Raw genomic sequence first — 26,636 nt, 5'->3', positions numbered from 1 at the left:
TGGCCCCAGCTCCTGGCCTGGCATGTTCCTTTCTCCTCTGCTTCTCTGGGCCCTCAGGCAGCCCCTGGCCTGCCCCAAGCTCTCGGCCCACCTCCTCCCCTGAGCGCTAGCAGCCTTGGGTGCAGGGCTCCCTGTGAGGTGGCTCAGGGAGACCCCTGCCTCATCCCCAACCAACACCCATCTGCCAGGACTACAGGCCCCCTTCTCCTGGCCTCGGGAACAAGGGCACTATAGTTCTCTCCACTTGGGCTTGAAGGAAGAGGTTCTGGAAGGAAGATAATAAGATGAGCTAAAGCTTAGAGAGAGCTCACTCCGTGCTGGGCACTGTCTGAGCACTTGACATAATTTATATACTCTTCACAACACCCCTGCGAAGTAGACACTTTTACTCCCCATTTTACAGATAAGGAAACTGAGGCACTGAGCCGTGAAGCACCTGTCCAAGGACACCCAGCCAGGAAGTGGTAGAGCCAGAATTCGGACTCAGGCAGCCTAGCTCCAGAGTTTCAACCTTGACATGATCCTGCCGCCTGGAGCCCAGAGCCTGGAGCCCCCAGGAATATACAGCCTATCTCTTGCCACCTCCATGTGTGAAGCCACGAGCTGTGGGACATGTCCAGTTCCTTTTGTGGGTTCTTCACTGGGGGATGGTGAGCAGTGGGCCTGTGCTCAGCACAGGAGGCCCCAGAAGGCCTGAAGAATGTGGCTGAGCCACTGTGTCCCGAGAGCCGATGGCAGCATTTCCTCCAGCCTTTTATGACTGGCCCTGGGTCCCGATCCCTTGACTCCAGGGCTGTGGCCCCTCCTGGCTCATCCCCTCTGCCCGGCTGGAGCCTTGCTCACCAGTGGGGCGCCTGGCAGAGACCGCTGAGACACAGAAAAAGGATTGTGGTGTGGCTGTGAGGGTGGCAGAGGGGAGTTCCCCAGCGACCTGGTCGATAACTGCTCCCTGGTCTGGGGGTTTGCCTGTTCCAGCTGCAGGGGGAGGACTTTGTCCTCCTGGGACAGCAGAGCCGGCCGAGGGAAAGGCAGAGCTCTCGAAGGTGCTAGCAGCTGCCCTACAGCCTTCTGCCTTTTCCATAATGCCATTTGCCCCATTCCACACCCAACTCCTTTCTTCCTGCTCTTTCTTCTTCCCTGGCTCCATTGGTCTAAATTCTGAGCGTCCTCTAGGTCCCACGTCACTGCCATCTTTTCCAAGGTGCTAAGGCTGCCTGGGGCCGGGAATTCAGAGTTGTCCTGGGGATCCAGTGATAACTACCCTTTCTGAGGGCCTGCGATGTGCCAGGGCCTTTCCATGAGCTCATGGCGACCTGAGCAACCAGCTCTCTCCAGCTCTGCTCTGTGGAGGAAAAAGTGAGGCTCGGGGGCTTGTCTGGGGTCCCTCAGCCAGTCGGTGGCCAAGAGGGAATTGGAACCGCGGCCTGCCTGACTCGAGGCCAGTGCTCTTCTGAGCACATCACATGCGCTGTCTCCCCAGATGCTGGATGGAAGGACATTTGAGCAGGAAGGAGTGTTTGGAGGAGAAACAGATGAGGCTGAGTTGGGCTAGAAAGGAAGCCACGGGCGTGGGGATCCCCGGGGCATCAGGCAGGTGTCCTGATGGCAGTGTCATTCCGAGCATAACTTACATGTTTCCAAAGCAGACCCAGCGGGAGTCCTCCGGAGGTGGGGCAGGAGAGGCACGGCCCTCTGAGAAAGGCACTGCCCTTGTCATCTCCCCATCCCTGCCCCCCCAGCCTGCCTTTCCAATTTCCTTTGCTCTCTTGTCTGCAAAGGCTCACCTTTTCTTGAAACCACCTCCAGGAAGCCTCTTTGGATTTAAGAGACAATATAGGGCAGGGGAAAGAGTAAAGGCTTTGGAGCTGGACAAAGCCGTGTTAAGACTCTTACTAGTGTAGTGACCTTTCCCGGTTCTAACAGGGGGAAAGTAACACTGGCCCAGCAGGCCAGGCCCTGGTACTTCTGCGCATCCCTCCTACCATCATGGATTCCTGGGAGCCCAGGTGCTCTGGCTGGCCTGGCTTGCCCTCCCCGCGCAGTCAGAGTTGGACTCAGACTGTTTCATCTTCTAAGTGTCTTGTGTGCTTGTCTGCAGCCAGACTGGAAGCTCCAGGGGCCACGCTGTCCCTCACCACCTCCTCTGCCCCCCTCGAGCCCAGTACAGAGCTGGCAAGAACAGGCCTTTCCCAGCTCCCTGGAGACAGAGGTGGGTATCGGGAGGAGCGTGGATGCTCAGCCTGGCGGGCCTGAGATCTAGTCCTGGTTCTGCCACTTCCTAAACGTGTGATTTCAGTTGTTATGTCCATAGAATGGGGCTGACAATAGTTCTGACCTCTTCAGGTGGGTATGGAAATCTAATGATGTAAAGCATGGGAAGTGCTTAGCCCCTGGCCTGGAGTAGGAGCTTGAGACATAGTAGCTACTGTGAATGTTATTGTTGGGTGATTAATGCCATTTTATTCATTCGCTAACAAATACCGGTAGGGCACTTACCCCCTGAGGGCCACGTGTCCACATATTTGCCATTGGGCTAAAAGCTTCCTTAGCGCAGAGACACCTCCTCCCTCACCAGACGTTTATTAGCCACCTGCTGTGAGCCAGGCCCTATGCCAGCATGAGGGAGATGGAGGTGAGTCTGTCCTCAAGGAACCCCCAGTGCAAAGTGTCTCTGGGGTAACCCCTCCCCAGACCTCCTGTGATGTATCGGATGGCACCAGAAGCTGGCCCGAGAGGTCCCCAGAAGAAAGGCATGTTGTCACCCTCATTGGGTCCAAAGTGATGCCAACATCGAAGACAAAGGTGAGAGCACGGGTGTTAGGGAGTCACAGCCCAGGACTGAAAAGCATCTATTTCTTAGATCCAGCCTGAAGTTCCCGTCAGTCAGGTGCCCTGAGGTTAGACACGCGGGGACTGCAAACACAGCCTGGGCTGAATCCTCACTCGGCTACGACCAGTGCACCACATCGCCTCCCGACATGGCAGTCAGAGCCCAGAGGGGCCGCAGGGCTCGTGGGGTCCCCTCTCGGGACAGGGACACCATCAAGCTCGCAGAGCAAGGTGTGAGAAGGCAGGGGAAGGCTCGGCGTTGTCTACAGATGGAGGGAAGCAGGCGCAGAGGCATCTGCACTGCCTTCCACGCCTCTCCCCGTGCTGCTCGGGCCTGCCCGCCCCGAGACCCCAGCACATCCTGCTCACGGCCACACCGAACTTCCGCCAGACTCCCTGGCCTCTCCCTCCCACCCTCAAACCCTCGTCGTTCATTCCACGAATACTTATCAGTCACCTACCTCGTGCAGGTGCTGCCCCAGGCACAGGGATTAAGCAGTGACCGAACCGCACAGAGGCCATCATCCCACGTCTGGCCCTGCACGCCTGCTCGGCCAACAACCACCGGCTGCCCCATTCCTGGCTGCCCCCGATGCCACCTTCACCAAATTTCTGGCAGATTCTCAGCCTAGAGCACAGTTTGGCCCTGACTTACACATGTCCTCACCAGTCACCATTATGTCACCGTCAGTCTTGCCTCTGTAGGCCAGGAGCAGGGGGTCTCCACTGCCTGGGAGGGGAGGGGGTGCGGGTTGGAGCTGTACGGCCTCGGGCAGTGCTGGCCGTAAGAGAGCTGCTCCCACCCCCAGGTGCCCTGGGAGCCAGGCAGGTCTTTGGAGACATCATCTTTGAACCCTGATGGGAAGTCCAGGAGCTGGGGCCTGGGGTGGCCCCACCACCCCCCATCCAGGGAGGAGGACGCTGAGGCTAGGACAGGGGATGGACCTTGCCCGGGAACTCATGCCAAGAGCCGTCAGGCCCCGGATCTAGGTGCATCACACTCTCTGCTGGGCCTCCTATCTCAGCTGTAACGTGGGGACAATACTACACACTCGGACTTGTCGTGAGGGCGGTTGGATGCAAGGCGGCACCAAGGAGGCCCTCAGCAAATGGGGCTCCTTTGCTCCTCCAAGTATGGCCTGGCTCCTGGAGGGATCTGTGAGCTATTACCTTTCCAGGTCTGAGGTCAGGACCCCAGCCAGGCAGCCCATGAATGCGGGCACTGGCCTAGCCCCCCAACCCCTAAACCTGGGGGCTGTGAGAAAGGCCTGCCCAGCCGGCTGCTGCCCCAAATCACAGCAGCTGGTGAGCACGGATGGCTTTTCTGGGGTCAAGGTCCACCCTAAATGGTGATGCCCCTATGAGGTAAGCACACGTGCAGGTCCTCCTGACAGGTGAGGAGACCGAGGCTCGGAGGAGTGAGGTCCCTCCCCCAAGGTCATGCTGCCCGTGCTCTCCCTGCATGGCCTCATCAACCCTGGACCCCCCAAGAGCGGTACTGTGGCCTCGGGAGGGACAAGTCCCGTCTCTTGTTCAGTGGAGATAAATTGAGACTTTTCCAGGAGGAATTTTACTAGGGAAGAAAACAAAAAATGCAAAAGCGAGGGGATGGACGAATGGGAAGAGTTCAGACTCCTCCAGACACGACTGCCCTTGCCTCGCATGTGGCTGGCTTGGCGAGTGCATGCCCTGACTCAGCCCCGAGGAGACTGGATGCTTGACCAAGTCACTTGGACTTTAGTCCACAGCAGGTTCCAGCCAAGCCTGGTAGGATTCTCAGCATCTCCCTGAACTTGATGAGCCGGGGCTGGGCCCCCTCTCTGGTTCCTGGTGCAAACACAGGTGAGGAAAGCACTTCTTGACGGGGTCCCTCACCTGCATCAGGCCACACTGACCCATGCCTCCCCTCTTCTGCCCCTTGAGTCCTTGCCCCGACTTGCTCTCTGCCACTGGATGGCACCCCTTGACTGTCTCCTCCATGCCAGGCTCTGCCACGCGCTGGGAAACTGGTAAATGAGACACTACCCTTGCCTTGGAAGAGTTCAAGGTTTAGGGATGGGGGAGTGGGGTGGGGGAGACAGGCATCACAGTTCCGTGTGAAAGGTGTAATGAAAGCCACGTGGACACAAATGGTTTAGACAGAAGTGTGTGTGTGTGTGTACACGTGTGTGTATTAAGGGAGAGAGAGAGTGAGAGAGAAAGGAGAGAGAGAAATTGATAAGTCAAATGGGTTAAAATGTAAACAGCTGGTGAATCTAGGTAAAGAGTATACGGCAATTCTTCACAGGAAAAACTGAACTCATATATTCAGAGAACAAACTGGTGGTGCCAGAGGCAGAAGCAGGGATGGGGGCTGGGCAAAATGGGTGAAGGGGTCACCAAGTACCAACTTCCAGTGATGAAATAAATACGTCATGAGGAGGTGATGTACAGCGTAGTGACCACAGTTAATAATACTGTATTGCATATTTGAAAGTTGCTAAGAAAGTAGATCTTGAAAGTTCTCACCACAAGAAAAAAAATGTTTGCAACTGTGTGGTGATGGATGTTAACTAGACTTACTGAATCGTTACATTGTACACCTGAAACTAATACAATATGTCAATTATACCTCATTTTAAAAAGAAGAAAATGAAAGTAGCTGACTGAATAAACCCATCACATAGAGATTTTTTAAAGAAGAGTATATGGGAATTCCTTGTACTATTTTTGCAACTTTTCTGTAAGTTTGAAACTATATCAAAACGATTACCAAAAAAAGGGGGAAAAACCCCAGCATGAACAAAGAGCTTTGGAGCCCAGTGGAAAAAGCAACCACCTGCTTGCAGGAGCTGGGCAGACTGGAGGAGGGAGCTGCTGAGCTGGTGGAGAAAGAGGGTTGGGTGTTTGGGGGTGGAGGAAATGGCATGTGCAAAGGCACGGGGGTATGCAGGGCCGGGCACACGTAACCCTGCCAGTCTATTCATCAGTCCACCTAAAACATGGAACACCTACTGTGTGCCAGGGGCTTCCTGTGCCCAGGGTCTGCTGTTTGAGCCTAGTGTCTGGGCCTCATCAGACAGACAGCCCTGGGTCCTCGGCAGGGGCACCGTGGTCCCTGGAGGGCCTCTGCTCCCAGGCCACTCACTGGGCCTTTGCTGCTTCTCCGAAGCAGCAATGTTCAGTCATGCCAAGCATAATCGTGCCTTTTTGGCCCCTGCCAACTCCCAGGAGAATGGCTTCCAAATTTCTATCCCAGTTGGTTTCCAACAACATCCAAATGGTTTTGCCACAAGCCCAGCAGCCCTCGCTGTCCAGGACCACAGGTGCCAAGACAAAGGTTGGCCCAGGAACGCTTTTCTGCTGCCTGAGCAAGTCAAGGGGTCTGTGGACTAGTGTCAGTTTCACACTCAGGAAGTAGTAAAAGAGGCAGCTGGTTTAGAGCGCTCCCTCGAGGGCAGCGGCTTGACCCGGTGACCTCTTGAGGAGACTTCAGTTGCATGGAACGTTCTCTAGGCCCTGGCCCATCTTCCTCTGGCTTGATGCCTTCTCATGTTTCTGGTGTCAGCCGAGGACCCACTCCTCGGGAAAGCTTTCCCTGAGCACCCGCCCTGGCTGGGGCAGAGGTCCACCCTTGTGCTCCCGAGGCTCCTGTGTCCCCTCTCATCCTGGGCAAGAGCAAGACCCTGGAGCTGGACTGCACGGGCTCAAGTCCTGGCTTGGCCACCTTTTGGTTCTGTGACCTTGGGCGAGTTACCTAACCTCTGTGTGCCTCAGTTTCATCATTTGCAATACGGAAGCCCATCTCCAAGGGCCAGATGAGTTAATATCACTTAAAACACTTAACCAGTGTCTGGTCCCTAGCTGGTGCTACAGGTGTGAGAGCCACTGCTCCTACTGAAGTGTCATTGTTGCCTCAACCGTGAGCCCAGGAGGACAGGATCTGGGTGCTGCTCTTCCCGGGGTCTCAGGGCTGGGCAAGTGAGGCTCAACAGGGTTCGTCAAAGGTACGGACGAACGAGATGCGCTTGCATAGGTGAGACCAGTGCTAAGGGAAAAATAGCACAGGGCTGGGGGGCTGGAAGCCCAGGTCTGAATGCTTTTCTGCTGTTCACCCTCTGAGGAGCCCCGGGCAACTCCGTCTTTTCCCCTGCCTGAGCCTCAGTTTCCGACTCTAAAACGGGAATGGTGGCTCCAGGACTGAAAACACAGCACACCGTATTGTGCTGCACAGCCAGAGAACGGCATCCTCCTCCATCGGCCCTCCCGCAGGGGACTGCCGCCCGCTGGGTCCCGCCCGCTCCCATGCCTCCATCTGCATCCTGTGATGAGTGATGGACGCGTCAGGCCACTCGTGAGCACATGATTCCCCACCCCAGGAAACAGTGGTCCCTTCCGGGGTCCCCAGCACCCCCGCGAGCCCCTCCCTCACCTTGCGTCACCACCTTGCCGAAAACAGGCAGCGAGTCGAGCGTGGAGCAGTTCCAGCGCCGGTTCCGGAACTGGTACTGGCACTCCTCAATGGCGAGCTGGGCGCCGCGGCGCACCGAGTCCATCACCTCCAGGTTCCGCTTGCACATCTGCACCTGCCTCTGGATCAGGCCCTTGAGCTTCTCGCACGTCTCCTCCTCTGAGATGCTCCCAACTGATGACAGCTTGGCCAGGTACCTGGGGAGAGGGGGGTTGGGGATGGGACGTGAGGCTGAGCCCCTTCCCTCCTCCTTCCACGCCCCGGCTGAGGCCACGCCCTGCCCAAGTCTCTAGGAGCCAGTTCGTACCAGGGATGGGTCCTGGAGGTTGGCTTCTCTCTGGATCCAGTGACAGCCATCCTGCCTGGTTCCCAGGGCCAGAAGGGGGGAAGTGCTGTCTTGCACAAGGCCTCCATCTCAAGTTAGCCAAAGCAGGGAGAGCACTGGGAGGGCGGCTGACAGACCCCCCTGGGATCCCTCCCTGCCTGGGTGGCCCCTGCACTGGCATCTGTACCCCGATGTTACCCTAGACCTCGCCCACGGGCTCTAAGCCCTTCGTGTCGAAATGCCCTCTAGATGGGAGGCTGGAGCCACTGTCTGCCCTGGTGTGTCTCTTTCCCTCCCAAGGCAGAGACCCCAGTGACCTAAGCCCACCTTTGGCTACAAGGTCATGATCCTCACTGCCAGCCATATCCCAGGGCCACCAGGCAGAGACCAGCGTCACTACTGTAGCACTTAGGACAATAAGGGCAGTGAGGGCTGGGGGGCTGGGGATAGTGCTGGGGGAGGGGGCTTTGAAAACAAAGTGTGCCATGCTCTCCCCTCCGCCCCTGGAGTCCTTATAGCCAGAGAACGGGGCACCAATGCTTGCCCCACCTCACAGGGTTATAGTGAGGATATACAATCCAGATGAGATAGCTTGTGTCGAGGCACTCTGGGGCCAGGCATACGTGGGAAGGGGCTTTACTGCATCCCTTTCAGCAGAGTACAGACAGCACTACTGTTGGTTGGACACCTACCATGTGCTGTGCTTGGCGGCAGGCCCTTCTTCCTGTTGCCAGCTCACCCCAAATCTATGAGGTGACAATTATTACGACCATCTTATGGATTCCAAAATAAAGGCTAAGAGGTTACCATGCCCAAGGTGACCCAGGTAGCAAGTGTCAGAGCCAAGCTTCAAACCCCTCCAAACCCCATGGGCCTTTCCCCTGCCGACCCCCTCCATGAGGGCCCTGGAAGGCTCTGCCCTGTCTAATGACGGTCACTTTGTTTTTTTGTTTTTGGCCGTGCTGCGTGGCATGTGGGATCTTAGTTCCCCGATCAGGGTTCGAAACCGCGCCCCCTGCATTGGAAGCATGGCGTCTTAACCACTAGGCCACCAGGGAAGTCCCTAGTGACGGCCACTTCGCAATCTGGGCCAGGAGGCAAGGGGGCCAGGAGTAAGACACAAAAATACTCACCGGGGTGGGAGCAGAGCTAGGGAAAGACCCTGTGAGGAAGAAACTGGTTTTTCTCTCGAGGGAAGGGTGTGCATTAACAGAACACCTACTAAGTGCCAGGCATGTTTCAGAGCAGTGAGATGACCATCAAGGTCACCCAGCTTGTAGGGGCAGACCTGGATTGGAGCCCGGGTCTGGATGACCCTGAGGCTTGTGCTCCAACCACTGCCCCTCAACCTGTCCCCTCACCCCATCCCAGCATCCCTGGCCAGGGCCCAGTGCACATAGTAGGCACACAAGTAGCAGCCTAATGGTGGAAGGAGAGCTGAGTGGTGACTCTGGAAGGCCTCCTCTCCCTCCCCTGCCTCCCTTTCCCCGCTCTTCAGTGGGAGACGCACCTGCCACCTCCCAGGGCAGGCAGGGCTGCCTGGAGCTGCCTTCCAGATCCTGGGAGGAGCAGCAGGGTGCATGGAATCACAGCCTTAAGGCATGTTCCCTGACAGGTGGTCTGGTCCAGACTCCTTTCTTTACAGGTAAGCTCAGAGGAGGAAAGGGGCCTTCCCACCACCTACCAGCAGGAGACTCAGACCCTGGCTCTACCCTCAGCCTCAGCCCCACAGATCAGGGGCTCTGAACAAAAGCGGAGCAAGTGTCCCACTGCCCCAGGGACCACAGTGAACCAGCCCAGCAGCCCAGGTCTGCTTGCTGGGGGGGTGGGGTGGGCAATGGCTCTCTGGGTGGTAGAGGTGAAGATGCCAGTGCATCTTTACCAGGGAAGCTGTGCCGATTTCTTGTCCGAAGAAGGACAAAGGCCACTGCTCTCTGGGACTCAGTTTTTCCACCTGTAATGAGGGGGAGACCACCGATTGTGGCCAAGTCAGGGAACTGTTGTCAGGCGCTGAAGGGATCCTGTATGTGAAAGATGGTCTTACGTGGGGCCTCAGGCAATGGGGTAGGAAATCGCTCGACATCTGTTTACTTAGTGAAGGAATGAATAAACGCATGGTACCCAGAGAGAAAAGCACGCAGCAAGTCTAGTAAGATACGGGAGATTTTAAAGACAATGACAATAAGGATAGCTACCTTGTATGGCCCTTAATCAGTAAAGCCTAAGACTTTACTTACGTGATTGCATTTAATCCTCCCAGCAAGCCAATGAACCCCCAATTATAGAGGAGGAAACAGAGGCGCAGACAAGTTAAGTACTTTGCTTTGTGTGCAAGGTCAGACAGCTAGTAAAGGCAGAGCCAGGACTTGAACCTGGTTTTGCCCGACTTCAAAACCTTTGGTAGAGACAGTATTCTTTTATGTGGCTCAAGGACTTGAATGTCACCCGTGGGCAGAGGCTGCTGAGAGCTGGGTTCGTCTGACCTAAGCATGCGGGCCAAGGTGCAGTTGGTGGGCCGCCTGCGGGTTGCTGAGCTCTCCACCCCCGGGGGTGTACAGTCAGCAGCTAGATTCTGTTTGTCAGGCACGTGGGCTGGACCAGAGCGATGGTTCTCATATCTGGCTGCGCATCGAAACATCTGTGGGGTTTCCCGAAAGTGCAGGTATCTGGGCCCCGCTCCAGGCAGGGCTTGGTGGGCATCTGGGCTTTTCACACGTTCCCAGCAGCAGCTGTGAAGCCAGGCTGGCAGTGGCCTGGAGGGCACTTTAGGGGAAGTCTGAGTAACCACTGGGGATGTTTCTTTCTAAGTCCCAAGGAATCTGATTCTGGGACCCTCTCTCCTCCTCAAAGCTGCGGGGCCTCTCTGCGTCTGGCTTTCTTGCTCTGGCAATCCCACAGGCTGCTGTGAGAAATTAACGTGATTTGACGTGGCTGGTGCATCTGGCTCTCGGCCGGCGCATCTTGGGTGCACCGTAGCTGTGAGGATCTCGCCCTTCCCTGGCAGCTCGGGCTGGTGGGAGGTGGGTGGTCTTGGGCTGAGGCAGTCCCACCTCCCCTCACTTTTCCTGAATTCCTTGCCTCCCGGGAGCCTCACAGCCTCCTCTACCAGGTCCTGCCCAGAGGATGCACAGAGGCTGGTAGTGTCCCGAAGAGGCCTGGGCAGAAGCCTGAGCTTCTCAGAAGGGAGACAAGGGTGGGAAGGTGGCTGGGGGTCCGGGGAGGGTGCATCTGCAAGGGGAGGGGGCTGACAGCTCCTCTGCCCTACCTAGGTGCATCCCCTGCCTCTACCAGCTACGGAGCTAGTCCTACCTGGCGCTCTTGGCCTGCAGGGGGCACCAAGAGCCCGGCTACTGGCCGTGGGCCAGGTACACGTTTGGGAAGCCACGGGTGAGGGGACTAGCAACTGGGCCTAAAGCTGGAGCCTTTCCCGCTCAGATGCCAGGGTTGAGCTCTAGGAGAAGGTGGGGCCCCCTATTCCCTCTGTGACATGGGGGCACAGAGCTGGCCTGTCCCCATCTCAGCCTCTGCTCCCTCTGTGTCCTGCCAAGGGGCCAGGTGGGGCTGTGCTGGGGCCCTGGCTTCTGTGTTCAAGGCAGGGGTTCTCTGGGCAGGAGGAACAAGCTGGGGAGGCCTGGCTGAGCCACCAACCCACTGTGGGACCTTGGGCAAGTCCCCGCCCCACTGGGAGCCTGTCTCCTCACGGCACCATAAATGAATGGGTCTGTGTCAGAGTCCGCTGGGACGGGGGATGGGTTCAAGCCTCAAAGTCCCCCTGGCCCCATGCCAGGCAGACAGACGGAGCCCCTGCCATTGAAGAGGCGTGAGATGGACCTGAGGGGCCACCCACCCCCGCCTCCCGTAAGCTCAGGACTCAACGAGGGACATGGCTGAAATAACAGTAATAGGGATTTAGGGGTGAGCTGCTGGCCTCCATGGGTGTGAGTCACTGGGACAGCTTCCAGGAAGAGGCTGAGAACCCTCTTCCGCTGAGGAGTGTCCCTGCCCCCAAGGTTGGCACCAATGCCCACCACCCCCAGCCCCTGCCTTCATCTGGCTCCACAGCTGTCCCCTTCCATGCCACAGGAGGCATGGCCCCAACGCACCCTGGTTCTCTCAGATCCCAGGGTCTTGCCTGGGAAGGGCTGGGTATCAGAACTGGAAATGGAACTGGGAATGGAGTGGGGAGAGTTAGGACCCCAGGCATCACACACCCTTGCCCACACTGCTTGCTCGTTCTGGTATCTGGTTAGGGTGCCTGGCCTCATTTTACAGATGAGCAAACTGAGGCCCAGAGAGGTGGAGTGACTCCCCAAAGTCACACTGCTAGTGAGTGGCAAAGCTGGAATGCAAACCCAGCTCACACTGGGACCTCTCTTTCCCCTGTACCCTGGTTGTGGATCTGCCTTGTTTGACAGCTGCAGGGGGCTAACACCACCCTCGGTGTCACGTCCAGTCTGTGGCCTCCTCGATGCCTAGCACAGGGTGTGGCACCTAGAAGGTGCTCAATACATGCTTGCAGCATAAATGGATGACTCTGTCCTGACTAGGTCCCCTCTGCTCCCCTCCTGGCAGAGTGCTCAGGGTTGGGGGCGGGGTGGTGAGGGGAGAAAGTGGAGGCTCTGTGGCTTTTTGCTCTGCTGAGGACTTGGAGACCCTTAGGGGCAAGGCCCAGCTGGTTCCAGGGGCCTCAGGAATCCCCTCTCTGCACCCTCAGGTGGCTCAACCTTTCCTCCAGAGACACGCGTGCTACTTACTGACCTGGAGCTGGGCCGGCTCAAATGTCAACTGCACAAGCCATTCCTGGAGGAGACCAAGAGCCTGGGAGTGTGCGGGGGTGGGGGTGGGGGCGCTGACTGCGTTGGGCTGGGTCGGCCTGTGGAGGTCCTCGGCCATCCCTGCTTCTTCTCTCATTCTGGTTGCATCACCCCAATGTAGGCTTCTTCTTGCCACTGCTGAGCACAGGCTTAGCCATTTGCTACCCGCTGCCCCGGCCACGCAGGACTCCAGCCACAGCCGTGCCATCGATCAGGTTACCCCCCCGCCCCCAACCCCGGGCCGCCTCGCTGCCAGGCAGCTCGTGCCCCGTCTTCTCCAGCGGGGGCTCCGGTCCTTCAGGCTCCTCCCAGGAGGCCCCCCCCACGCCTGGCCCGTGCCTGCAGCCTGCGAGGCTGGAGGGCCCTGGCCCTGCCAGGGAGATCAGATCCTCTCGGCCACCTGCTGTTTTCATTAGAAACTAAAATTAGCTGGGCTTGTCCCAAGCTTTTCCAGGTTTGCTTGCTTTTTTAAAAAAATATACAAATTCCTAGAGGAACATCCGCACCTCTTCGCGACTCCTGCCCAGCTCTCGCTCTGCGCGTCAAGAGGACAGGGGACGGGAGATAGCTGGAGCGTTTGGGAGGCCAAGCAGCTCAGCGTCGTGGGTCCTGGCCCCATGGTCTCCAGGTGGGGGCTGGGACGCCAGTCCAGGCCTCTCTACCCCCTCCCTCTGGCTTCCCCACCCGGCCGGGCCACATTTAGAGCCTCCTCAGGAGCGGTCGTGCCTGCCGGCGACACCAGGGGGGAAGGAGGCCAAGCGGCAGGAGGAGGAGCCAGAAGGAAATGAGCCCCGGATGAGGCGAGAGCGGCCTGGGGAGGCGTGGCCTGGGGAGGCGTGGCCTGGGGAGGCGTGGCCGGGTGAGGGCGAGAGGGACCCAGACCCATCCGGGACTGTGCTCCTGGCAGGTGGGGAGCGCCTCGTTCCCTAGGAGCCTTCCACACCTACAGTTGTCCTCAGACCTTTGAGGGTTTCTGTACCCGTGGTCTTAGTCTCCTGCTGTCCTCTTCCCTACAGTGTCCCGGTCCCGGAGACTCTTATCCCTTCGCGTGGCAGGCAGCGTGGTGCACTGTGCAGGAGAGATGGACAGTCTGGGTCAGCGTCCCATCTCTGTGTTACTGAGGCAAGAGAGGGAACATCTTTGAGCCTCAGTGTCTTCACCTCTAGAATGGGGAGAAGAATAGTTCTGATCTCAGGAGGCTTAAGTGAATTAAATAGTCACATAGTAGGCACTCTTCCCCTGTTGGCAACAGTATTACATAATCATCATTAAGATGTTTATCATCACTGTCATCATCATCATCATCACTGCCCTCTCAAAGCCTCGTCATAGTCCATTGAGCTGGACCCTCTTCTGGACCCCAGACAGTTCTAATTATTTGTCTTCTTTGGCTTGGTTCCATCAGCTCTCTTCCACCTGGGTTCCCAGCCTGTTTTTCAGCTGAGCACTCCGGAGGGCAGGGCACACGCCCATGGGGCACAGTGGATCACTTCAGCCTCGATCCCAACTGTCGATTTTCTTTTTTTTTTTTTGGCCACGCAGCATTCGGGATCCTAGTTCCCTGACCAGGGATCAAACCCGTGCCCCCTGCAGTGGGAGTGAGAACTCTTAACCACTGGACAACCAGGGAAGTCCCCCCCAACTGTAGATTCTTGATAGTCTCCGGACAGAGTATGCAGAGTTAGAGAACGTGTTTCCAGCGATTCTGGCCCATCAGATGGATCCTCCAAGGACTGGGAGTATGAGGGATGGGATGGGGGGGGATGGTCCTGTTAGGAGATTAGGAGCTGGGGACACTGGGGTGAGGAGGGCAGGGACAGTGGGGATCTAGGACTAGCTCAGGTGTGCCCAGGGGACTTGGAAACCGTTCATGGGACTAGATGACTAGAAGAAAGGGACCTCATGTCCCTTGTCACTTGTGCTCTTCAAACAACAGCCACGTCCTTTACTATATCCTTATATGGATATATATCCATATATCCATGCAGGGTTGTCCAGGTGGGTATCATCCCCTCCATTTAAAAAAAAAAATTTATTTATTTTACTTATTTATTTTTGGCTGTGTTGGGTCTTTGTTGCTGCGCACAGGCCTTCTCTAGTTGCGGTGAGCAGGGGCTACTCTTTGTTGTGGTACGCGGTCTTCTCACTGTGGTGGCTTCTCTTGTTGTGGAGCACAAGCTCCAGGCATGCGGGCTTCAGTAGTTGTGGCTCACGGGCTCTAGAGCGCAGGCTCAGTAGTTGTGGCGCACGGGCTTAGTTGCTCCGCGGCAGGTGGGATCTTCCCAGACCAGGGCTCGAACCCACGTCCCCTGCATTGGCAGGCGGATTCTTAACGACTGCGCCACCAGGGAAGCCCCATCCCCTCCATTTTACAGATGAGGAAACTGAGGTTCAGAGAGCCATGCGTTCAAGGCCGTGTCAGTGGTGGTCAGGATTTGAAAACAGGTCATACTGGCTCCTAAGCCTGGGCTGGCTGATCAGGCTCCAGAGAGGGCCCAGGGCATCGAGGGCATGAGAGTTTGGCATCAGTGGACAATGATTTGAGGAAGGTGGTCTTCTTCTTTGATTGATGAGTCTTTCTAGAGCCCCATGTCTCTTCTGAACTATGGTGAAGGCATCTTTCAGGGCTGCTTTCAGGAGTGAGGGGTGCTGGGGAGGGCAATGTCTCAGGGGTTATGTGGCTGCCTGGACAGCATCTGGGCCGGTGGTCTCTGCAGCTACTCAGGCCATGGAAGGAGTTGCTGTCACTGGCCTGAACCCCCTGGAGGGGCAGCCAGCGAGGAGGGGCTGGCCTTGGAGACATTCCCAGTGGTGGTGGGGTGGTGGGTGCTGCGTCCACGCCACCTTCTTCCCAGGTGTAGCATAACTCTAGAGTTCTCAATGCCCAGGTCACGTTCTCTTTGTCCCCTGTGCATTTCCCCAGCTGGGGGGAAATGACAGCCTCCTCTGGAGCCCAAGGCCCCACTCCTGTACCTTAGGGTGCTAATTCGCCCTCTACCTGTCTCCTGGGATCCCTAGCTCCCTTTACTCCCCATCCGCAGAAGCCTCGGCACCCGTATTTTCCGTCTCTTGACATCCCAGTTTCCATTATTTTCAGCTCCCTGTATGTCTTTCCTGTCCCCCACCTCTTATTTGGGAGCCCCCCCCATTTCCCATCTCACAGTATTTGTTCCCAGGGGTGCTGGTGGCTGACTCAGGGCCAGGAAGTAGCCACTCAGACCTGAACTTGGATGGTTCCAGAGCTGTGCCAGAGGTGAGAATTTTTCTTCTCTCTCTGGGGCAGGTGTGCTTGTGGGGTGAGTGGGTGTCAAATGTAAGGCACTTCCTCACCTTGCCTTGCCCCCCTAATTTACCAGCAGAGAGCTTCTCCCTCGCAAAGACCCATCCAACCCTCGTCCCCAGGGTGCCTTTCCTGCCCTTGGAGACATCGAACCATTGAACTGTCCTCCCTAGCTCGGCTGAGGGAGCCCTGGGGTTGAGGACCAGGGAGGGATGGGGAAGCTGCGCGAGCTGTCCAGGGCCGGCGCTGGCTTCCTGGAGTGAGGCTCATGCTCTGGTGGTTTCAGGTTTCTAGCGAGTTCCTTGGCCTTGGTGCACCCCTTCTAACGGCCCAGTCCTGGGAGAGCCTGTGGCTGAGCCCGCACGCCCACCCCAACAGGGCAGATGGGAAAACCTTGGTTCCTCCCTTGTCGCTCATCACCTCCAGCAGAGATGACTGGCTAGGTGTATGGGCTGCAGCTCTGCTTTCACCTGCTGCAGGGAAAGTTCTGGGAAGACAGTCAGGAGACCTGGGGTAGAGTTCCAGCTCTACCACTCATATGCTCTGTGACCCCAAGTGCCTAGCACAGTGCCTGACGGAGCGTAGGTCTGGACAAGTAAGTGCTTGACATGACTGAATAGGGCTTACCAGGCACTCACTGTCCTGCTTGGAGGCTCTGTGTCCCGGGAGGGGGCTAAGCTGATCACTTCTGAGAACCCCTCTGACTCTGATGGCTGTGATTCCGCCCTCTATGCCTGGGGCGTCAGGACAGCTGGGCATCACTGACTCAAGAGGAATACCCTGCTGTCTCCAGTCCTTGGCAAAGAGTTCCTGGGACCCAACCCTGCGATGATATGACTTGTGTGTGAACAGAGTGAGAAACAGGGTCTGAAAGCACCCTCCAGGGTCACAGCAGGGAAGAGGCCCCTCTAGTTTCATCAGCAATTTCATGCTGCTTCCAATGGGCCGCTCCAAAGTTCCCCCGTGAACTGCGAGCTGTCAGGGGGTTCCTTCCCTCCCAGGACACATCCCTCCCTCTTTCCACCCTCCCCGCCCAGCCTCTCTTCTCAGACCAGGTCCCCTCTGCTGCGGGGGTTCTGACTTGGCCAGGGAACTTTTAAAACAGAGTTTGGTTTCAAGTTTGCCAGGAGATGGGGGAGGTGGAGAGGGGTTTGGAGCGGGGAAGGGGGAGCTGGGGGGGGGGGTCACAGCAGGGAGCGTGCCTTCTCTCGGGTTTGGCCGAATCACAGAAGACACAGTTCAGGACTCAGAGATAAAACCTGGCAACTCCTGTAGAAATCTGGACAGCAACCATGGGGTCGCAGCTTCGCCTCCCAGCTGAGTTTGCTGAGCAGCTCTTGCAAGCTCGTTTGGAGCGGGGGGTGACTGGGGTGGGGGCAGCTGTGACGCAACCCCCACCCCCATCAGCGGCTCCCTGGCCAACTCCGTGCCCAGTTGGCTCAGGCCAAGCCCTTCTTCCCAGAGGGAGGAACAAGAGGAGGAGCCGTGGTACAATTGCTCAGCTTTCCAAATGCACCCACAGGGCCCGAGTTGGGCGAGTTTCAACAGGTTTGGGGAGCACTGTCTTGTCAGATGCTGAGTTGCTCAATTGCTAATCCAGGGTTGAGGGAAGAAAGTCAAGCCATAGCAGACAGCTGGGTCGTGACTGCTGCCTGAGCAAACCCCTCGGGCAGAGCCTGGTCCCGGGGCCCTGGGAGGAGGGTGAGGGGAGCGAGCGCTTAGCCTGGCTCTGAGCGGGTGGCCTGGCCGGGAGCTGCGGGCCAGGACAGCGCATCTGCCAGGTGACAGCCACACGTCCTGACACCCACTTTGGCACATCTTAGCATCACCTGAGGCTCAAGGCAGTAGAGCAGAGCCTCCCTCCCACTCGAGGTCTTTGAAAGTGGGGCACGATGTGACAGCAACTTACAACCCTCTGGAGCGAACAGGCCTGTCCTTTGTTTGTTTATCAAATGTTGACTGAGCCCCTACTACATGCCAGACATATGCCAGGCACTGAGGCTGCTGAGCAGTGCTGATGCCACAGCCTCGGCCTCCAGAGGTTTCTAACCTTGTAGAAGGAGCCACATTATTAGACTATAGTTATATACAATATGAGACAGTTCTATAGGCAGGGGATAAAAACCATGAGGTCTGGACATGTGAGAGCAAGTTCAAGTCCTGCTTCTGACGTGCAGAGTGTCCTTGGGGAAGTCACTGCACCTCTGGGCCTCTGAAGTGGGGCTGAAGACAATACAGACTCCCTCCTCTGAAGGGGAAGGGGGAGAGGTTATGTGGTTCTTATAGGGAAATGGCTGTGAAAATGCTTTGTCGGCCACCGATTCTCAGCCGGGGGACATTTGGCAATGTCTGGGGACATGTTTGGTGGTCACCTAGTTGGGCGGGTGCTACTGGTGTCTAGCGGGTAGAGAGGCCAGGGATGCTGCTAAACTTCCTACGGTGCACAGGACAGGCCCCAAATATCAATGGTGGATTTGAGAAATCCTGGTGTAGACTGTAAAGAGCTGTGCGTGTGTAGTGATTATGACTCAATGCCCAGAGCCATGGGAGGTGATCCAAGGGGGTGGGTTTTTGCTGTTTAGAAGGGAGCGAGGGATCCTTTATAGCTGGAGACTAGGCTGACACTTCTTGGGGGAGACAGACCACACCTTTACCTGTGGGGCTGGCACTGCACATCTTGGCTGGCTCTGCCCACACCTGGTCCAGCAAGTTGCACCCAGAGTGCCAGGCCTCACTCTGCTCACGGGCAGGGCAGTTACACACCTCTGCTGCGTGAGCAGGCACGTGGGAGCTTGGCCTGGAGACGGAGGTGCACACCTGCGGGGAGTCAGATCCAGTGCGCAGGGAGATGCCTCCCCCAGGGGCACCGAAGGGCACTCCCAGCAGCAAGTCCTCTGGCTGGCAGGATTTGCCCGGGAGCCCGGCTGGTCTCCCTGGCTCTGTGAGGCTCTTGCAGGGGCCCTGGCTGAAGAGCGGGGAGACAGCAGCCTAGGATCCTCCCTGTGTGACCTGTGTAAGATCACAGGGTCTGGACAACACAGTTTTGGGTAGATGGCGCTTGGGGGCAGCAGCCTGAAGGCCCGTTCCCTCCATCATCTCTGTAACCAGGGGCACAGCTCCCCCAGTTCAGTGACAGCTGCCCTCCACATCCTGCAGCAGCCATGGCTGTAGTTTCTATCGCTGCGCCTGGCACTGTTCTCAGCATGCCACATGCACGGGCTCTCTCTGGCCTCATCAACCCCAAGCATGGGTACCGTTTTACAGATGAGGAACCCGAGGCTCAGAGAGGTTGAGTAACAAGGTCACTACTCTTGTCAGTGGCAGACCATCTGTCCTAGCCACTCTGCTGGACTACCTTTGAGTGGAGCACAGGCGCCCTGCCCTCGCCTACTGGGCCTCCGCTGGGGCCCCAGCATAGCGCATCACTGCCTTTCTTCAGGAAACCCACAATGATGAAACTTTAGTTTATCTATTCTCTTACTCTTCCAGTACTTCCATTTGGGGTTCAGAACAATCTGCTGAGGATTGTGGCGCAGAGGGAAAAAGAGGCCCATCCAAGGCCGCCCAGCACTGGGGACCAAGCTGGGACTGGAACCCTGGTCTCCTGACTTCCAGCATAGCCCCAGTGCCGGGGGGAACATTCAGAGACATTTATGAGCCCAGGCCTGGGGCAGAGTCCGGGCCTTCCACCGATGGACTGTTTTTATCCCTCCATCCCTCCCTCGGTGGGGGCTGCTACAAGCTGTCAACTCACTCCTGGTGCCAGACACAAGTCTAATCAACAGCTTCCAGCTTCTCTGGGCTTGCCCAGGCCTCAGGCTGCACAGCCCTCCCATCTCCAAGCTCCATCCTGCCCAACAGCTGCACGCAGCGGGACACCTGGCCTCCCCTCCAGGCCACCCGCCCTTCGGAGACAACAGATAGCACTGGCTCTTGCAGCCGGCCAGCCAGCCGACCCTGGACGGAAGCCTGACTGCAGGTATTGCAAGGGGAGTGGACACCCAGGCCTTGCCCCTCTGAGAGCGCTGCCAGCCATCCTCTTGGGGCCAGACCTCCAGCGTGGCCCACACTTGAAAAGACACAGTGCCAGCTACCATGCCCGGCTGGACATCTGCCCGCCAGAAGCTTTTCCTTCTAGAGGTAGCTTTTGGGTCAGATGCCTCTGTCATTTACTAGCTAGGTGACTTGGGGCAATTACCTCTGTGATCCCCAATTTTCTCATATGTAAAATGGGATTCAGATGTTGTCAGGATTTAGCTAGTACAGGGGGAGCGGCTATAATCATTATTGTCATGATTCTACAACCTCCAGGCCAAGTCCCCTCCATGACCGCTCCAGCTCACACTCAGCTCTTTCCTCTGACAGCAACAGCGTGTTCATGGTTCATGGTTCATTCGTGATCTGCTTTTATCTTGTCTTCCTCTTGGAGACCAGGCTGTGACATCTATTTCCCCCAGAGCTGGACCAGTCCTTGGCCTGGGGATGGACCCTGTCTTGGAATGTGCCCAGAGATCTCTTCTCCATCATAGCCTGTCTGGTTTGGCAGCATCCTGGGAAGCCCCTTGTTCTTCCTGCCTTGGGCTGAGCAGAGAGACCCTTGGCTCGAAGCCCAGGGTGGAGCAGGAGTGAGCTGGGTCATCCGGAGACCTGCTTCGTGGCAACCTGAACCATCACGGCTGCAGAGAACAGGTTTGCCAACCTCTCTTCTCTCGAGAAGGCTGCCCCTCCTCACCCCCCCCCCCCCCCCCCCCGCCCCACAGCGCAGCACGAGAACTGAGCTGCTGGAATTCCCCATGGTTTGCGTGACCCAAAGCTGGGGCTGCCTCCCTGGCTGGGATTTCAGGTGGGTGGTGACACCACCTGGGCCACACTGGCTCAACCTTGGGACGGCTTCAGGGAAGGGCGTGTGTCACTGGCTGGGAGTCAGAGCACCTGGGTTCAGTTCTCAGCTCTGAGTTTGAGCAAGTAGCTTCCCCTCCTGGGGCCTCAGTTTCCTCATCTGTAAAATGAGCCAAAACGCTAGATGCTCTTGAAGGACTTTGCACTGTGGATGTCGTGCTCTTTCCCGACGGCCCGGGTCAGACCCTTGAACTGCCGCTTCCTCCTCTGCCTTTGAGCAGCCTTCAGCCCTGGGCTGGTCACACCCAGTTCTCGCTCATGCTCCCTTTGGAGACCCCGGCTCTGAACCCATGCTTTCCAGAGTCAACTCCAGGGACCCCAGACTTCCCCAAGTCCAAATCAGCTCCCCTCCTCGGCTCTGCGACCCAGGCCCCTCTCAGGGGGATGGCCTACTGGGGGTAGTGGGAGGGAGGTGGTGGTGCCATGGTTTCTGTACACTTTGCCACTGCCCCTGAAGTGTTAATCGAATTCAGTCTCCAAGAAAAACAAAAGCTCCGCAGCCACTTCAGCCTGCCTTGGAGTCGCTCACTCTTGCTCTCAGAACAGCTGGGAGAATTCCACATCACCTCCGTCCCCCAAGCCCTGGGTGGCTCTGACCCCAACGAACACACTCCTTCCAGCCTGCGGGGCCCTGGAGGCTGCAATGACCTCATAGCAACAGCCATTGGACACTCGGGGCAATTTCATGGGAGATATTTGTTCTTTGGTCTTGATGCAGAGAGAATTTTTTTTCCTCTCCTGCTGTCTCCATGGAAACCCCAGCTACACTGTTGGCGATCCCCCTTCCCACCTCATGCTTTTCAGATCAATATTGGAGCTTGGCTCCCCACTGGCTGCCCACAGCCGATGGGGGCAGAGCTCTGGGCAGAAGGAATTGGGACCAGGGTTAAGCCTGGGACTGGGGGAATGGTCACTGAGGGAGATGAAGAAGGGGTCCAGGGTCCTCCTGCTTCCCTGTTCACCCACTCATGGAAGCTCATCCTTTAGAATACCCCCACCCCCCGAGCCAATCTTCCCAGGGAGTCCCCTGAGCCAGGCCCAGTCAAGGAGAAACAGACAGGTCATCAGCGGTCACTACCCCTCCCTCCTTAGGTGAGACTGAGGGAGGTGGAGGGCTGCTGTGCTCTTTAAGGTCTGGACGGAGTTTCTTCCTGCCCCAGGGAGAACCAAGGCCGTCCAGCGTCGGCTGCGGTCTCTCGGATGCTCCCTCCTTCTCTCCCGGCTCCCGCCCCCCAAGCAGAAACAGGTCTCTGCACGCCTCCAGCCCAGCCCGCAGCGCCGCGCGGGGCAGGTCGGCGCGGGGAACTAGCCCCTGTACTTCTGGGGATTAACCTGTTATTAGGAGCCAGGGTTCTTCCCCGTAATGGGCTTCCTCGGCGACCTGTCAGCCCAGCCCGGTCTGCGCCCCGCGCCCGGCACCCCACGCCGGCCGCAGTCTCGCTCTCGCACCCCTTGCGCTCTCGGGCTCCCGAGGCCGCCTAGGGGTGCGGAAGCCGCCGCCACCCTTGCAGCCTCTGGGCTGGAACGCGGGCAGAGGGGTGTCCGGAGGGAGGCCCGGGCGGTGTCGGCGGCAGTGCAGAGGGCGAACGAGCCTCGCGTCCCGCGGCCGAGACACCTGCCGGGCGCCCCCGCGCCCGCTGCCCCGCGCTGCCTGGCACCGACCGCTGCCCCCGGGGCCTGCGCCGCGCCGCCCCGCCCCGCCCGGCCCCCGCCCGGCCCAGCCGGGTCCCGGCCCGACTTACAGCCAGTTGCTCGCGGCGGCCGAGAAGACGGCGAAGACCAGGAGGCGCAGCGAACGCAGGCACGAGCGGGGACTCATAGTGCCGCCGCGGGCGCCCGGCCCCGGGCAGCGGCTGCGGCCGCTGGGGGCCTCCCGTCGGGGCGGCAGGTGGGCGCCCCGCGGGCGGGCTGGGGCGCGGCGCCGGGCGCGGGCCGGGGCGCGCGCGCGGCGGGGCTCTGCCTCCGTGCCTGCCGGCAGCCCTGCCCGCTGCTGCGCCCGCTGCCCGGCGCGGACCAGACTGTCAGCGCCGCCCCAGAGCCGGGATGCGGCGACGGCGGCGGAGGGAGGCGGGCGGCCGGGGGGGCGGGCCGGGGGCGGGCCGAGGATGGGGTTACCTGGGCGGGCCCAGCGGCCCGGGACACCCCCCGGGGGCGGGCCGGAGCGGCGGCGGCCGCGGCCGCCCTGGCCCGCGGGACTGGCTTCTCCGGGGGCCTCCCCGGCCGGGCGCCCGAGAGGACTTGGGGCCGGAGTCCGCTCCAGGCACGCCTGGCTGCGCGTCGCCTAGCCCGGCCGGGCTAGAGGCGAGGCGACCCAGCTGCCTGGTCCCCGCCCGAGCCTGGGGGACAGGCGGGCACAGCTCCCCCAGCCCGCCGCTGCGGGCACTGCAGCGTCGCCCTCTCCGCCCCGCCTCGCCCCCCGCCGGCGCCTCGGAACCCGACCCCGGCCCGACCGTGGCGGACTGGCCCGAGCGCGGCTGCCGCTCGCGCGCACCCAGCCGCTTGCGCTCCGGGCGCCAGGAGCTGCGCACCCGGGCTGCGCACCAGGGAGTTCGGTGCCGCCCGGCCGCCCCCCGCCAGGCCCCTCCCTGCCTCCCGGCCGGAGCGTCCTCTGGCCCAGCCCCTCCCTGGCGCTCACCTCCCTCCAGCCTTCCGGGAGCTGGACGGGGCCTCCCCAGCTTCGGGCAGCTTGGGACAGTGGCCGGAGACTGCCGGAATCCGAAACCTTGCTTCTGGCTGGCCACAAGATCTGGGCGCGCCCTAAGCAGCAGGGTCTTGACCGAGCCCCTTACCTCTCCAGTCCCCCTTTTCTCCTCCAAGAAATGGACATAAGACCTGGGGGTTGTGAGGATGGAAGAGATTAGGGAAGGTCTCTTTTTAGCACACTCGCCAAGTCTTGCTTTGCGTTTGTGTTTTCTGTGTGCCTGTTTTATTTATCCTTCCAGATCCGGCAGATCAGCCCCTAGCTGGCATAGCGTGGGTGGCTGCAATGTTTGTGGAATGAATGAATGAAATGAAATGGGCTGCAGCCTGTGCCTCCCTAGTGCGAAGTGCTCAGTTCCATACCTTACTGACCGGTGAAAGCTATTTGCCCATCCCGAGGTCACGCCCTCTCCAGGTCCCTGATCTAATTGTGTCCTTCCTCACCCTACCTTAGCCTGGGTACCAGAGCCTCTCGGAGCTGGAGAGATCTCTTGTCTAAATGGGGGAAACTAAGGCCCAGAGGGGGGCAGGGAGCTGCCCACCTCACTCGGGTTGGGGCAGAGCCGTAGACCAGGCTCACACCCTCACCCCTGACACTGTGCTCTTCACTGTTTTAGAGGCAAGAGGTTTGCTGCCACGTAGATGGTCACGTTTGGGTGCCAGGAGGGTGCCCTTCACTCCATGGAGTCCCCTGGGCTCAGCACAGAGGAGGGACTCAGTAACCATTCGGTGTTGAGAGTGGGCAGAAGGTGGCAGGGATTTGTGGGGCTGAGCAAGAGTACAGGTGGAGGTTCACATACCATATGTCTAAATATTTGCAAGTTATAAATCAAGCTAACAAAATGTGAAATAAAATATGTTCTATTCTCCTACCTTGACAAGCACACTTTCATAACAACCTGGAAGGCTAGCTCTGAATGTAGAATTCTCAGACTCCTCAGAGCCTGCACTGGAGCATGGTGGTGCAGGGGCCCTGTGCACACACGTGTGAACATCTCAGCCTGCACACACAAGCTCGGACCACCCCACCCCACCTCCAAGAGAGCTGCCCCTGGCCACCCCTCGGCCACAGGGCAGGGCATATCTGCGGTGCCGTCTGACCTCAGGGGTTGATCTGCAGAAGAGAGCCACCCAGGTCTTGGAATTGGGCTTAGGGCCATCTGGGCAGGGAATCTCAGGGCCCTGGGCACCCAGAGTGTGGCCCAGAGGGGCCACAGTCTCCAGATGACACGTCCCTTTGGCCCCGTCGTCTCTCCTCCCTGTGGTGAGAGCTTAGCTGGAGGACCAGAGTTTGGGGTCCCCAGGGCAGGGACCACTTTCACCTAAGATCAGTACTGAATTACAGAACTACTTTGAGCCAACATATTTACTCTTGGAGTCTCAGCGTGGTATGGTGGAAAATGATAATAATAATAAAATAATAATAATAATTTAAACAGCAATGGGCAATTATTTTAGGGTGGCCATATAATTTTCTTCCAAACCAGGACATTTTTGAGAGTGACTGGTGACTCTAACTGGAAGATTTGCTGGGGTATCAGGCATAAAGTAGGACTGTGCCAGGCAAACTAGGATGTCTTGTTTTGCTAAAATATTGAGCCCTCATGTGCTAGGCGTTGTTCTAAATGCTTTACATGCTGTCGCTCATTCAATCCTCACGAGAAATCGAGGAAGAAGGTACTGTTCTTTTCTCAATTTTACAGATGAGGAAGTGAGGATTAGAGAAGTGACTTGCCCAAGGACAGTGGTGTACCCAGTGCTGCCTGGTGCCTGGGGCTCTGGGGTTTGGGTCCCTGTCCCTCAGCACATGCCCCTGACATTTGGGGAGCTGCTGGACCTCCAGTGTCTGTACCATCAGGTGGGGACAATGTTACCTGACTCACCTTCTCCTGGGGCTGCTGGGAGACACACGTGAAGCAGTGGGTGTGAGTCCTGTGAGCTGGAAAGAGATGAGCCCGGGAGGGAGGGAGGGAGGGAACTGAGGGCCCCGGCCAGAAAGGCACGCCCTGATCGTGATAAGGGAGAGGAGAGTCCTTTGGTCTGAGTCAGTGGAAAGTCTTAATGTGAAAGTCTCTTTGAGAAAATGCTCTTCTAACTTTCAAGAGCACCTCAATTGTGAAGATATAAATACAAATTAATAAAAAGTTCAATCATCAATAGCTCTTTCATATAATAATAGCACCGTGTATCTAGTGCTTTCTGTGTGCCAGCCACTGTTCCAGATGATTTGCTCATGTGAACTCATTTCATCCTGGCCACAGCCCTAGGAAGTAGGTGCTGTTGTTATTTCCATTTACACGTGGTGAAACCCAGGTGCTGCTCTAAAGTGCTTTAAGATATATCAGTGACCCTCTGAATCGGCATTATTGTTGTTACTCCCATTTTACGTATGGAGAAACTGAGGCACAGAGGGGTAAAATGGCTTGCTTATAGTAAGTGGCACAGCCAAGGTTTGGACACAGGTGTTCTGGGTGCTGAATGACCCACTACATTGTTTAGTAGACAGGATTCTTCCACATGTAAGGATTAATGTCTGGGTCCAGAAGGGGAAAGTCATGGGGTTTCTCTAGGCTCCTCCTGGCACTTTCTGTAAATCCTCTAGGACTGAGGTGGGGTCTCCCCGTCTGTAGCTCCTCTCTGTGTCCAGTGTGTTGAGTGCCCCACACAAATGGAATCTGAACGTGTATTGGTTGTTTCCTGTTCCTTGGTTGAAGGAAACGATTCCTTAACTTTTGGAGTGTCTTCTTTTTTTTTAATTGGCGTATAGTTGATTTACAATGTGACGAGTTATACATATATGTACATATTCTTTTCCATTATGGTTTATTACAGGATACTGAATATAGTTCCCTGTGCTATACAGTAGGACCTGTTGTTTATCTATTTTACATATAGTAGTTTGTATCTGCTAAACCCAAACTCCTAACTTATCCCTCCCGCTCTTCCCCTTTGGTAAGTTTGTTTTCTGTGTCTGTGAGTCTGTTTCTGTTTCGTAAATAAGTTCCTTTGTGTCATATTTTAGATTCCACATATGAGTGATCTCATATGGTATTTGTCTTCCTCTTTCTGACTTACTTCACTTAGTATGATAATCTCTAGGTCCATCCATGTTGCTGCAAATGGCATGATTTCATTCTTTTTTATGGACGAGTAGTACTCCATTGGAGATATATACCACAGCTTTATCCATTCATCTGTTGATGGACATTTAGGTTGCTTCCAAGTCTTGGCTATTGTAAATAGTGCTGTTTCTTTTAGAATTACAGTTTTCTCCGGATATATACCAAGGAGTAGGATTGCTGGATCACATAGCAACTCTATTTTTAGTTTTTTAAGGAA

The 26,636-nt window shown here is 57.3% G+C and overlaps 1 protein-coding gene across 4 annotated transcripts in view; it reads right to left on the bottom strand.

The window, feature by feature from the left end:
• WNT4 (Wnt family member 4) overlaps window positions 1-22,428 on the bottom strand; it is a 28,220-nt gene extending 5,792 nt beyond the window's left edge. For 3 of the 4 annotated variants that reach the window (XM_060309856.1, XM_060309869.1, XM_060309863.1), the window contains exons 1-2: window positions 12,925-13,103; window positions 7,241-7,476 (exon numbers count right to left, since the gene is read on the bottom strand). In XM_060309856.1, coding sequence (XP_060165839.1) covers window positions 7,241-7,476; window positions 12,925-13,037 — 349 coding nt within the window. In that variant the 5' untranslated portion in view covers window positions 13,038-13,103. Of the gene's footprint in view, window positions 1-7,240; window positions 7,477-12,924; window positions 13,104-22,339 lie in introns of those variants that run through there. The other variant, XM_030875588.2, reaches the window with a different exon arrangement.
• Window positions 22,429-26,636: the final 4,208 nt, after the last annotated feature.

The sequence above is a fragment of the Globicephala melas genome, chromosome 1, assembly GCF_963455315.2.
Source record: "Globicephala melas chromosome 1, mGloMel1.2, whole genome shotgun sequence".
Lineage (NCBI taxonomy): Eukaryota > Metazoa > Chordata > Mammalia > Artiodactyla > Delphinidae > Globicephala > Globicephala melas.
The sequence above is the reverse complement of the archived record's forward strand: the minus strand, read 5'-3'. Positions and strand labels throughout refer to the sequence as shown.